This window comes from Telopea speciosissima, chromosome 4 (assembly GCF_018873765.1).
Source record: "Telopea speciosissima isolate NSW1024214 ecotype Mountain lineage chromosome 4, Tspe_v1, whole genome shotgun sequence".
Classification (NCBI taxonomy): domain Eukaryota; kingdom Viridiplantae; phylum Streptophyta; class Magnoliopsida; order Proteales; family Proteaceae; genus Telopea; species Telopea speciosissima.
In genome coordinates this window covers 5,019,988-5,034,114 of record NC_057919.1, presented here as the reverse complement: position 1 = coordinate 5,034,114, position 14,127 = coordinate 5,019,988, and the positions used below count along the sequence as shown (strand labels likewise).

General features: G+C 41.5%; 1 protein-coding gene across 1 annotated transcript; it reads left to right on the top strand.

The window, feature by feature from the left end:
- The first annotated feature begins 9,018 nt into the window (after nucleotides 1–9,018).
- LOC122657532 (protein RER1A-like) lies at nucleotides 9,019–13,909 on the top strand. Its single transcript, XM_043852261.1, has 3 exons — nucleotides 9,019–9,438; nucleotides 13,287–13,467; nucleotides 13,561–13,909. The coding sequence occupies exons 1-3, from the start codon at nucleotides 9,056–9,058 to the stop codon at nucleotides 13,615–13,617; spliced, it is 621 nt and encodes a 206-aa protein (XP_043708196.1). The 5' UTR covers nucleotides 9,019–9,055; the 3' UTR covers nucleotides 13,618–13,909.
- Nucleotides 13,910–14,127: the final 218 nt, after the last annotated feature.

Here is a 14,127-nt window from a genome sequence, read left to right as displayed (position 1 = left end):
ATTTGGTCGCTATGGTTGGTTTGAAATGACCTTATATTTGGGAGGAAGACTTGGAGTCCAATTGAAGCGATCCAATCTACCGTTTCACATCAACATGAATTCCTTTTTGCTCAACAGCAAGCTCAACACAGTTCTTGTGCTTCAGAAGGAGGGTAGCATCAGCAAATTCCAGAAAGTGTTCAAACTTTGACATGGTCACCGCCAGCCTTCCCTTTTCACAAATTAAAATGTGATGCTTCGTGGAGCTTAGATCAAAAGTTGTGTGGTACTGGCTTGATTATCAGGGACCATAATGCTCAATCCATCATAGCAAAATTTGAAGTTATCTCTTTTAATTCAGTCCTGGAAGGTGAAGCTCTGGCGATACGAATTGGCCTTTTGGAAGCAATCTCTGAAGGCGTGGAATGTCTCATTGTTGAATCAGATTGCAAAGAGCTAATTCTTTACATCCAGGATGATAGTAGGCTCCCTCCCAGTTCGATCTAGCCTATTATTTCAGATATCATGCATGTCTCAGCTTATTTCAAGGATTGTATTTTGTCTTTTATTCCTAGGGATGCTAACTGTGTAGCATATTCCCTAGCCAGGAGGGCCATGTTCTGTACGTGTACGACAGTCTGGCCCTACTCCACTCTGTGGTTGGTTGAGTTGTTATCTCAATCTTCCATGTGCTCTTCACGTTCTAATAAATAGTCCTCTTCTAACCCAAAAAAAAAAAAGGGAGGTGCTAATGTGACTTATGTATCCTAGCCATTTTCAGGCCTTCCTTGTAAGATTAAGGTTGAGTTTAAACTTATGTAAACCACCAATGTATAGTGAGCTAACGCTCATTGTGTCTATCTCTCTCTTTCCGTTGCCCCTCTTATATGACACTCCATCCCTCTCTTCCATTGATGTCACTTGTTAGTTTACTGCAGACAAGGTAGTGCGCCTATCTCTCTCCCTAAACTTATTTAGATTCTCTCTATTTCTCTACCATAACATGGTCAATTAGATGGCTATGGTAGATTAAGGTCGGGTGGGTTGGAACTGGCACTACAAACTCTAAGGGCTAGCCTACCCTGTCGTGCTTTGCCAATTTGACTATCCTCCAGCCGTGGTGGGAGCTGGAGGGTCCAACCCAACAAAACAAGGATGGTTTTGATTATTTCGCAGGTGGGGCCCACATGGGCCTCCCTTTGTTTTTTGGTATTTTTGTTGGGTTGGACCCTCCAGCTCCCGCCACGGTTGGAGGAGAGCCAAATTGGCAAAGCATGACCGGGTAAGCCAGCCCTTAGAGTTTGTAAATATAGAAAAAAGGAAACAATTACATTTCAAAATGATTTTCTCCTATTGTTGACGGTTTCCATAAATTAATTTGCTGCAATTTAGCTCCCAAAGGCCCTTAATTAGAGTTGATTTCAGTCAAAAAGTTGACAAACCGGCTTAATGAAGCTTTGCAGACCTAGCAAAGAAAATCAAGCTTCGCAAACCAAGTGAAGAAAATGAAGCTATTCTAAAAAGAAATGAATGGCTCCATAAATAAGCAGACATGATAGTAGGGGTGTAAATGAATAGCTGAAATCCGTTTCCGTATTTGTGTCCGTATCTGTTTAGCATTATCCGAATCCATCCGAAAGCTAAACGGATGCGGATATGGATAGGCTATAGCTATCTGAAAAGCTATATTTATATGTAAACGGATAAAATATCGGATCCGTATCAGTGTCTGTATCCGTTTAGCACTATCCGAGCCGAATCTGATCCGTTAACATTCCTACATGATAGGAAGTTTAATCGATTTTAGTTTGAAAGTTGGTTTGTAATCAATATAGATCCATTATCCATCTATATATTTTTATGGAGTTTCTCTAGTTTTTGCTAGACTATAACACCCCCCCCCCTTTTTCTTACCCCTTTAAAAAAAAAAAAAAAAACCAACCTTCCCCTTTTGATATATGCGAAAACAAAATTTACAATAGTAGAAGAAATAGATTCACGCATTTCAAATTCAAAGTGAGAACTGGAACCAACGAAAAATCGAATGAACCTGACTCATATAGTTGGTTCATATGAACCCGACTCATATCATTGGTTATAGGCTCCATTTGGTCGCAAGGAAAATAAAGGGCAAAGGGGTGAAATTAATTTTTTAAGAATATAATCATATAACCTAATTAATTGTTTTATTATATTGAGTAAATAATACAAAATAAAATAAGGGATAAAGAAGCTAATCAGTCATGTGCAAGGCGTGGACGACTGCCCAGGTCCCATGGAAAAGCGAAAATTTCAGGCGCAAACGTCACAGCGGGAGCTGGGGGATCATTTCATTTATTGTAAGTTTGATGCACATACATATAAGACAGTTTTTCTTTAGTTTTCTTGTTTCTGGTATGCTCTAAGACTATTCACACCGAAGACTACCTGCAACAACGGTAGATCGATAAGGGTTAGCCCCTTTGAGTACTGCGAAGGATCTTTTCATAGATCTGAGTTCCGGCTCTCATACACACAACGGTTGGTTTGCTTTTATCTTGTGATTCCACAGCCATATATTCTCTTGTGGTAGTGATGTCCAGCGGAACACTAGGTTGAGGAATAACCAAGAGTGTTTTGGACCACTGTCCTACCGATATCGGAGAACGGGTTTAGCCCCCAGGAATTTTCTTTTTAATTGCAATTTTTACTTATGGCATCCCTTCCCCCTTGTTTTTGTGACGATCCGTTAATTCCTTATGATCATTGTACTCATGCCCTTACTGATCGTAACAGTGTTAGCGGCGCTATTAATTTTTTAATTGATTTAACCTTAGATCATCACGAAAAAATAAACAAAAAAATGGATACTACTCTCACTCTCCTGTCCGATCTGGTTGAAAATCAACCGGACACACCCCATGTTATCCCTCCCCGGGATACCTTCTTAGTTATTAGCACCTTGACTGACGATCCTCCTCCGGACGATTTTCTATATCATAAAGAAATTATGGACCATTGGAAAACTCGGTATAAAAAATCTTCAGATCCACAGGATCAAGACCAACTTCTCCATATGATGCAACAATACTATGTTGACAACCAACAAAGTTTTGTCGCACATAATTTTGTGCTTTTCTTCAATGATGATGAAGACGAGATTCACAACGAATCTTCTGCTTCTTCCGTTTCATCCTCTCCAGCGACTGCGTCAGACACCGACTCTGACACAGAAAACCCTATTCCCCATAGTACCCCCACTGTCGGAGAATATTGTAAGCGTAAGATGGACGAAAACGACCATCTTGAAACCAATATGGACTTCCAACCCCAAACCGGTTCCCGCACCTCCTTCGATCATGATACTGTTTTCACTACCTCCGCAACAGACAGTTTATATGCCCGTAAAGATGACTTAAACAAATATGGTCTCGCCTCCAACGGCACCTATTTGGATCTCACCAACATAGCTTTCAAAGACTATGATAAGGTAATTAATGAATGGGCACAAACCTTTGCCCTCCTTATCACCAATCAAAAAGCTACGTGGGAAGCAAACAAATTCCTGTAATACCTCAGTGGTTCCCTTCAGGGAGATGTTTTGCAGTTCATCAAGAAATATGACCAAACTGATAAGGGTAAAGTTGCAAAAACAACGCTTCTTACCTATCAAAAGAATTTTGAAAAAATATTGGTTGAATTCACGAAAATCATAAAAACCAAATTTTATGGTTTTCATCATCCTGACAAGCTTGCAGAAGATGTCAGTTTTAATTTAACTAAGATTAAGCTAAATAATTTAAATGAATTTGATGCTTTTTCTAAAAAATACATGTCTCTCTACCAACTGTTAGATAATTCAAAATCTGACTATTGGAAAGACCAATTTTTCTCAAAGTTACCCCCACCTTGGGATGAATTATGCCATTCGACATATCCACAGTTTATCAACGAATCCAAAAGCATTGATACTCTTGGCAACCGAATTAACTTCGTGTTTTGCCACATTCTGGATCACTATCTCAAAGCTCGAGTAGCAAAACAATTGAAGCACAAGATCTCCCCCGGTCTGTGCAAAGATCTGCTCAACAATGAATTTGAGTTTGGTACAAAGCCAACAACCAAAGGTAAGGGACTCTTGTAAAGTCTATAAGAAGGGGGTAACCAAGAAGGTATGGCTTTGGTAGTTCCAGGTATATTGCGTGGAACATAGGGAGAAGAGCTAGAATGCCTAGCGGAGGATGCGCCGACGGAGGCGGCAGAGGTAGTCCGGATAGAAGATGTGCTGGCAGTCCGAATTAATTGTCTAGGACTAGGACCATGGGGTCTTCTTCTGAAATAGAGGTTATTTCTGAAAGATTGTATTTCAAAAGTGGGAGGTGGATCTGCTACGATATTTTGAGAGGTATCTAAAATATCAGAAAGCATCCATTCACTGGGGAGTTGGATATCCTGCCAGTTGAGCGTTCGAGGTTGTATCTCATGTTCAAAAGGTCTTGGTTCGAAGAGTTCGATGAACCGTTTGTCAGGAAGAGGCAAGAGTTTAGTTGAGGTAACATTTGTTAACTCGTGTAAACATTTCCAACTGACAGTAAGGTTATGACTATCAGCTTTCATGCCGGTCCATTGGGTCTTAATTTTAAGAACCACGGAATCACAAAGATTCGGGTCTTGAACAGAGATAAAGAAATTGGGTCGTAGTTTAAACCAAACCGAACCATTAATGAGATTAGATTCGATTCCACCAATTAAAGCGTTAATTGGCTCAGAGAGGAATCGTTTATCGAAGATAGCAACAACAACAGGGGTGTCGATGCCTTGGCGAAAGAGCGCCGTGAGTTCAATCTGTATGAGACTAATGTGTATGTATCTCAATTTGGGGTGTTTAGCGGTCAAACGTTTAATTTGAGCCGGATTGAACAAAGAAATGTCAAGACTAGCGTCATCAGTGGACTGAGTCGTGGTATTGTCGTAGGCTTTGTCAAAATAACGCCGTGTCCAGAGGTTTAGCCAGGAAAGCTTATAAACCTCATCATGTTTAATCTCTTTGAGTTTGGAAAAGAGATTAGAATCAAATGAAACATCTTCTCGAAGAAGATTGTTAAGGGAAACCGAGTCAAGTTCAGAAGGGTGAAGCGGTTGGATTTCAATAGGAGGGGTAGACGTAGGACTGGGTTCCGGTTGCGTCTCGTTCTCCATGAAGTAGAAATCGGAATCATCCTCAAAGTGAGAATCGTCGGACTCAGAGACGAGTTCATAGAGAAGTTCAGTGGGGTCTGATACTTCGGAGAAGAAAAGAATCTCGTAGTTACATTCGTCAAGATAACGAATCATTTTGCGAGCATTCTTAGTTTTATTGGGACATTCATTGACAAAATGGCCCTTTTCATTACACAGATAACAGGTACACTGGGATTTGTCCCGTTTTGGAGTGTAAGGGGGTTTTTTACGAACAAATTGTTTATTTGAAAATGACTTTTTAGATGGGGAAGAAAAGGCTTTGGAAGGAAAGTCTTTTGAACGGAATTTTTTCCAACGAAACCGTCGGGTTTTGATTATGTATTTAGCCTTAGCCGTATGAGTTGTTGGCTTTGTACCAAACTCAAATTCATTGTTGACCAGATCTTTGCACAGACCGGGGGCGACCTTGTGCTTCAATTATTTTGCTGCTCGAGCTTTGAGACAGTGATCCAGAATGTGGAGAAACACGAAGTTAATTCGGTTGCCAAGAGTATCAATGCTTTTGGATTCGTTGATAAACTGTGGATATGTCGAATGGCATAATTCATCCCAAGGTGGGGGTAACTTTGAGAAAAATTGGTCTTTCCAATAGTCAGATTTTGAACTATCTAACAGTTGGTAGAGAGATATGTATTTTTTAGAAAAAGCATCAAATTCATTTAAATTATTTAGCTTTATCTTAGTTAAATTAAAACTGACATCTTCTGCAAGCTTGTCAGGATGATGAAAACCACAAAATTCGATTTTTATGATTTTCGTGAATTCAACCAATATTTTTTCAAAATTCTTTTGATAGGTAAGAAGCGTTGTTTTTGCAACTTTACCCTCATCAGTTTGGTCGAATTTATTGATGAACTGCAAAACATCTCCCTGAAGGGAACCACTGAGGTATTACAGGAATTTGTTTGCTTCCCACGTAGCTTTTTGATTGGTGATAAGGAGGGCAAAGGTTTGTGCCCATTCATTAATTACCTTATCATAGCCTTTGAAAGCTATGTTGGTGAGATCCAAATAGGTGCCGTTGGAGGCGAGACCATATTTGTTTAAGTCATCTTTACGGGCATATAAACTATCTGTTGCGGAGGTAGTGAAAACAGTATCATGATCGAAGGAGGTGCGGGAACCAGTTTGGGGTTGGAAGTCCATATCGGTTTCAAGATGGTCATTTTCATCCAACTTACGCTTAGAAGATTCTCTGACAATGGGGGTACTGTGGGGAATAGGGTTTTCTGTGTCAGAGTAGGTGTCTGACGCAGTCGCTGGAGAGGATGAAACGAAAGAAGCAGAAGATTCGTTGTGAATCTAGTCTTCGTCATCATCGGAGAAAAGCACAAAATTATGTGCGACAAAACTCTGTTGGTTGTCAACATAGTATTGTTGCATCATATGGAGAAGTCGGTCTTGATCCTGTGGATCTGAAGATTTTTTATACCGAGTTTTCCAATGGTCCATAATTTCTTTATGATATAGAAAATCGTCCGGAGGAGGATCGTCAGTCAAGGTGCTAATAACTAAGAAGGTATCCCAGGGAGGGATAACAGGGGGTGTGTCCGGTTGATTTTCAACCGCATCAAACTTACAATAAGTCGGAAGTAAGTCTTCCTCTTTCACTCTGCTGCAGATCGGAAGATAGAAAAGACGATCTGGGGTAGATCCTCGATGCTATCTAGCAGTCATTAGCAAATTCTATACCCTTGGGGTAGGGTGCGATTACAAAAGAAAAGAGCGTACTAAGGCTCTGATACTAATTTACAAAGCGATGTTCGATCCTTAGAGAAGGTATCAAAATAGAGATAGAAAAAGAGGAGAAGATCAGAGAGGGGATTGGGGGAGCGGAGCTTGTTTTCTCTGAAGAAAAGAGCTCTCTTATATAGAGGGAGGTCGAGGTCGGATTCCAAATTTTGTTTTCAAATCCGAATAGTAACTGCTGACGTAAGCGCTGTCGTAGGGCGGTTGCCACTGTTCAACACTGTTCAAGGGTCCCATGTTGACGTATGCACACGTAGGGCGGCGGGTACTGTAGATGACATCATGGGTGATGTCAGTCATCACTGAGGCTGATGTCTGAGCCATGACCGGCCATAACTGGAGAAAGGTGTTCATCGGCGGCTTGTTCGGCGGCTTCGTGAGCGTTCATTGTTTCAACCGCTTCTGCAACATCGGCAAGGAGAGTGCCCAGAATATCCAGCAGAGGAGAGAGTGTCTATAGCTGTTCGACAAGCTGGAAAGTGTCTGCAGCAACTTCCACGGGGATTTCGTAATCCATTAGGAACTGGGTGACGAAGATTCGTCTGCCATCGCAGACAAGGTAACGGTAGCGAGAGCAGCCGTTGTCGAGGATCAGTCCCAGAGCTTCTTTGTGAAGAGCGATGAGAGACTGTTTGTACAGATCTTCGGCATGGATATGGCGGTTGGTAATATCCAAAGCTTCGGCTTCATCTGTGACGAGGGAAGGTTCCTGTATTGTGTAACAGGCAGCAGGCTGAAGGTGCCAGATTTGATAGGGCTGGTAGAAGCGTTCGCGTTGACGCCAACCCAAAGTGCTGAAGATGGTGAATTCGAGTCCACCAGAGAAACACCAATTTACCACTGAATGGACGACCATAATTCTGATCATCATGGGTAATTGGTCGAGGACGGCGGTGCAGTCACTAGGAAAGACTAATTGCCCAACGAGTCCCCATTCAACAGCAGCAATACTCCAGGGTTCATGTCCAGGGTAAAAGATGAGTCTATACTGTTGATGGTGAGCAGTCCTTATAATATTTTTAGGAAATTCCAGCAAGAAACTTTTGTAGCACTGGTATTGTTCTTCCTCACAGTGACGTTGTATCACTGGGAAAATTTCACGGGGAAGGATTTCTTTAGCTTTTAAATATAAACAGATTCTGTATATTTTGTGAAAAAGAGCATCTTTTAAATGGTCTTCAATACAGTCTGCAACCTGAAGAAAGCTATGTACTTTTTCAGGGGAAGTGACATCGTCCCAATCATTTAATTGAGTCAAGCACAACATTTTGAAGGGTGAGCTGTTTTAAGTAAAAAGCTCCAAGAGATTTTGAGAAGGCGGTAAGAGCGATCCGAAACGGTTTTTTCTGTCCGAAAACCTGCGTCTTCCACAAAGTGTTAATCTGATGGTACCACTTGGTAGGTATGCCATCATGATGAAAGAAATCAGTCGTGTTTGTCACTGACTGACCAAAAGAAGATGGAGCAATTGCCGATGATACTTGTTGTACTTCTTGGGAGTAGTTGGCAGGGGTCATGTTCCATAAATAGTAGGGATCCTGACTGTCCTGATTTTGACTATTTTCGAGGAAGAAATATTGACTAAATGGTTGGTAAGGAGAAGGGGTGAATTCCGCTGTTGTGGCAGGAATTCGAATGCCCAATTATCTGTAGGTGCAATGTCCACACCTTGCACACGAGGGGATGGCGTTCTTTAAATTATATAGTAAATAACACACCATGATTAGTAATGATTATACTTTTTTTACTTTTTTTAGGTTTAAGCATTTCCTTTCCCTTTACTTCCCTTGCATCCAAACGGAGCAGAAAGGACTCACAAAACAAATACTTAAAAGAAGAAAGCTTTTTTTTTGTTTAGGAGCAGAAACCGAAATAGAAGCCAGAAGGTGTCCTTGCAAGAACCACATGAATGCGCCCTGCACCTGCGCCCTGCACCTCTTTGTGCTCCTATTGCATTTTTTATAAGCACCGGCCAGCAGAGATGCAAAAACGAACAACCCTCCCCCCCACCCCCCCCCCAAAAAAAAAAAAAAGTAAGAAAGGACGGTTGGAGGGGGGTTAGAACGGGAGGAGGGAAGGAAGGAAGAGAGAAAACTCAGAAGAGGAGATGAGAAACATGGAATCCAGTGCCGCCGGTGGTGGCGGGGGAGACTTATCATCGAGCTTTCCTTCGTCGGTGGTTTCTGAGTGGAACTTTGCCGTATCTCGACGGTACCAGTATTTGCTGGACAAGTCGACCCCTCACGTCCTCAGGCGTTGGATGGCGTTTGCCGTGATCGCGTCCATCTACGTCATCCGTGTCTTTTTCCTTCAAGGATTCTACATCGTCTCATACGGCCTCGGCATTTATATCCTCAACCTCCTTATTGCCTTCCTCTCACCTCAGGTTGACCCCGAGATCGAAGACCTCTCCGATGGCCCTACCCTTCCCACCAGAGGCTCCGAAGAGTTTCGCCCTTTTGTTCGCCGCCTTCCCGAGTTCAAGTTCTGGTTCGCTCCTTACTCCTTTCTCTTTCTCTGTCTAATTTATGGCCCTCTTTTGAATTATATTACAAATCAAGCAAAGAATTTTTTTCTCTTTCTGATTGCCAAACATTGGGTAATCAGATGGAGCGGCGGGCTTGGTATGCTGTTGCTGTGACTAATTGTATGTTATTTATTCGTTTAATTGACCGCATTACAGCAAAGGCATGAATTTGCCCATATTTATCCTCTATTTTTGGTTGTTGAAGGTCTCAGGGGAGAAAGGACTTAAAACTGTAAGTTTAAACAACACCAGCTTGTTTATAAATAATCGATATCAGATATTAAGCATTAAACCTGTGAAAATGAGCAACATCCTGCACCAATTGAGTAGCAAGAACGTAATCAGAACTTAGCTCTCATTTGAGATTTGCAATTATAGACTGTTGGGATCATGGGGAAGGGTGAGAAACTGAATACTGAAGTTAATACCCATGTGAGAAGTTAATTGTCGCAACTGCGCTCAAGTCCTGAATCAAATAAAGAAGAAGGCTTGAGTTCATAATGCAGGACGTGTCCTGAACCATGGCGCATTAATAAGTGCAAAAGGCAGACACATGGCTGAAGCCTTGTGCTTGGTACTGAGGCAAGGTGTACCACGTTGTTGCTTAGGTACTGTGCCTCCTGCATCCCCAAAATTGAAATATTGGATGCTAGTATGCCATCGTTCTTGAATTTGATATCAAATTGTCAGTGTCATAGAAAGAAAGAAGGTTACATTGCAAAAACATTAGATTCTCATGGCTCATGCACAAGTTTGTAGCATTGTTGTTAAGGTGTCATCTAGGTGACTATTTGGTTTTGTTGTGCAAAGAAAGAAGCGAGGTTTCCCTCTCTGCAACACAAGAGATTGTATTGGAAATGAAGAACTCTGTAAAAATCTTTATTGATCGATTCAGTGATGGATCCCTTTCTTATGGCACTATGGCCTCTATTTATACATGTTCCCCCACGATTCCCTTTCCCAAGACATGTGAGATTGGTTTCCTTCTTCTCTGGATGATTGAGTCCTTCTAGGCTTTGGATTCCCCTTGGAGGAGTGATCCTCTCCTAAATTTTAGCCATTAGGAGTCTTTCCATACATGGAGTGCGGTTTCCATTCTTAACGGCCTAAAGATTCTTTCCAATTAACTTTGCTGATGTGTCCCCCCATATTTTCCACGCTGCCACGTGTCACCCTGTAACTGATTGGATACACTATGGTGTATCAGATTTAAAACCCAGGGGGAAAAGGGGCAAAAAAAAAAAAAAGGAAACCTAGGTGGGGAGGGGGAGGGGGAGGGGGAGAGGAGGAGAAAAAAAAGGGAAGAAAGAATAGCATGAAAAAGAAGAGGGTGAAGCAGCCGGAACTGCCACCGTAAAAGAAGAAGAAAAGAATAGGAAGAGGAAGGGGATATACCTGTTTCGGTGTCATCTGATGTTATCCAACTTCATCTCTTTCTCATATGGTGTCAAGAGGAAGAAGAAGTCGCTGTGCCTCCTACTCTTTCGCCTCCGAAGCCATAAATGATTCAGGCTTACTTCTTTTTGCATACAACAAGAAGAAGAACTCAGCCTTATCCCAACTAAATGGGGTCGGCTAAGGCTTACTTCTTTTTGCATATCTTATGTAATTAAAATTAATTAAAAGGAAAAAAAGATCTTTTATTTTATATATAAATCCTCTTTATATTGAAGTTTGAAAAGGAGAAGACCTTTCCTGATGCAGAGCTAAAACAGTACTAACGTAGGAGGAGAAAGAACCAGGCCCACAACTAGACCTGGTTCTGGTTCTAGTAAGCCCTACGTCCAGAAGTTGTGGATGTTCTTCTAAAAGATTGAATGAATACATTATTTTGAAGATTGTTCGCTGGAATATTCTGTTAGTATTACTAGTACTTTAATTTCTATTTTGTGATAGTCCCAAGGCGATCAAGGAGCCTGGACGCCTAGGCGACGCCTTGATAACTATGCTAGCAATCTAAGAGTTGTTTCCGTTTTTGTGTTTTAAGCACTAGATCTTTTTCTAGAAGGTTGCTATGTTATTGAGTTGTTGGTTTTTAAGCTACGTAGTAGCCAAGACTTGCTATTCTTGTAATGCAGCCTCTAAATTTATAACAACAAGCAAGGGGCATCTTCACCCTACGATTTTGGCATTAAACATGTGTGTTCTCTCATGAAACACAAACTATTGTAGTGATTCGCCAGCAATCCCAAGGTGGTGAAGCCTTGGTTGGGTGGTGGTGAAACCTCCCATAGGCCTTGATGGTAAAACCAGGTCATATCTCCTTTCTTCCCCCGTACACCCCTTCCCACTTATTCTTAGTTTCAGCAAGCTATACAAAGAGGGCGTGGGTGACTGCCAAGTTTAATTTCTCAGTTTCAGACCTTGCAATTGCAGTTTCTGCTCTCTTTGATCTCAGACTTCCATAAAAAAATTCTAGTCAATCCAGCCATTGAATCAAGCCTGGAAAGTTGTTTATTACTGGCTTAATCTTACAGCCCCCAGGTATGGCCTGGGAACTGTACTCTTTTTCATCTAGATCAATTTGAGGGTCTTTTTGGTGTAGATCAGTTCATACCTCCTCCCCCACCCCCCCCCCCCCCCAAAAAAAAAAAAAAAAGAAAAGAAAAGAGAGGATAAACTCAAATGTACCTACCTCCCTAGGCATTGCATTATGGTCCATGAAAGCCTGTAACCAGCCAACTCAGCACCCCTGCTTTTAGTCATTTTCCTGTTTTATTTTTTGGTTAAAAAACCTATAATATATAGTAGAAACCAGCGGAAAACAGACCAACATACTCATCGACTCGTAGTGTCATACAAATCAGATCTTTATAGAGGATAAGACGACCTGGAACACCCTTTAGGTCGCATTACCCCATGTTAAGCCATATGACCAGCTGGGTTATTTGGAGATAGTGGCTTCCATTGAAATGAGCTGCTCACCTGAAAAGTAAGGTGTTTTATTTGCCTAATCATGTTTGCAGACCTCCATGATTGGTTCTCGTTAGAATTAACCCAGTTAATGACTAGCTGAGCAACTTTCCACCAAGATATCAGCGAATCCCTCCCTAACAGCAAACTCCAAGCCCATTTCTATAGATTACAGTTCTGCCCTCATCAGTGTTTAATTACCAAGGATTGAATCCCGAATCGGCTGATCCGATCTGATTTTTCAAACCCTGGCCCTCATAGAATCCCCTTCTCCAATCTGCCCAGAGTTGATCTTTACCATGTGACCTGAATCAGTTCTATGCACACCATTTTGCACCCAATGGTTAATCCCATGTTCCACTATGGATATTCCAGCATTAGTTTTGTGTTTTATTTTTGGTAAGTCTACATCATGAGACATCAGTTGGACTCCCTACTTTGGGTGTCTTTACTACTTATTGGCCATATCTTAATGGAAATGTGCTCCTAGCACAGTTGGTAAGGACCTAGGCCCATTGTCACAAGGTCCTGGGATCCAATCCTTGCATTCACCCTTGGGGGGTCGGGTTTGGATTGGAGGGGGGGTGGTTTAAGGGATGAGTTTTCTTGTAATGGAAGTTTGAGCTTGTTCAGTGAGAGTGATTGGCTCATGTTAGTTCTCCTTGTTATCCCTGTTTTTAGTATCCCCAACATGTGGGGTGTGGAGCTGCTTACTTCCCCACACGTTTCTGAACAACCAGAGACTCAAATGATACACAATTTTTTTCTTCTTCTTATTCTTGTGGTGTTGTGTTTATTTTCTTTCTCTACTGATAGATTGAACAAGGCAATGTATTAAGAGCAAGCTGTTCAGTTTCTAGGCCTGGTTTGATGGATTGGATGTCTTTCCCTGTTGCAGGTATTCGATCACAAAAGCCTTCTGTATTGCTTTTGTGATGACATTTTTCATTGTGTTTGATGTGCCCGTGTTTTGGCCGGTACTACTCTTCTACTGGTTGATGCTGTTCACGCTCACGATGAAGAAACAGATACTGCACATGGTCAAATACAAATACGTTCCCTTCACATGTGGCAAACAGGTATGTTTGAGCTCTGGCAGTTGTGAATTTGTTTCTTCAGCACCTTCCAATATTTTGTTTTTTTGTTACGTTATGCTTCTCTATTTCTTTCAGCGCTACACTGGAAAGAAAGTAGTTTCAACTGACGATGCAAGCCTTTCTAGAGATTGAAACTTATGGTGGGTTGAACAATTGAATATGGATAGTTGACGATGCAAAGTTTATCACTTTGTTATTTATGTACTTTTTCTTCTAACAGCTGGAGCTTTCTTCGGGAGTCGTAGGAGCAAGGGCTGCGTGAAAATCTATTTTTTTTTTCACTGCATTTGAAATTTGCCCGATGTTCATCGGGCAAGCACTGAAAGCCTGTAGCCGAAGAAGATGCAGGCAGTGGGAGATGGAGGTGTTCGTTCTTATATGCTCTTTTATTTGTTTAGCTGCAAAAGATTTTGTTTTGCACTGCGATACTGCTTGGATGGATCATACTATGCATTAGGAGCATCTACAACAGAAAATGCTATCCAAATGAGACTTTGCAATGATGTGTAGGATTTACAGATGAACATGTTGAACAAGTCTTTGCTTTCTCTTCTAAGAGTATCTGGCTGTGGGATTTTTGGAGGATAATAGGGAGACCCATCATTTCCATAGATGGCCCAACGTTTAGCAGGTATTAATTCC

Coding starts and splice junctions, on each gene's coding strand:
- LOC122657532 (XM_043852261.1), top strand. CDS start 9,056: ATGAGAAACATGGAATCCAGTGCCGCCGGTGGTGGCGGGGGAGACTTA. Junction 9,439..13,286: donor CTTCCCGAGTTCAAGTTCTG/GTTCGCTCCTTA, acceptor TCCCTGTTGCAG/GTATTCGATCACAAAAGCCT. Junction 13,468..13,560: donor CCTTCACATGTGGCAAACAG/GTATGTTTGAGC, acceptor TATTTCTTTCAG/CGCTACACTGGAAAGAAAGT.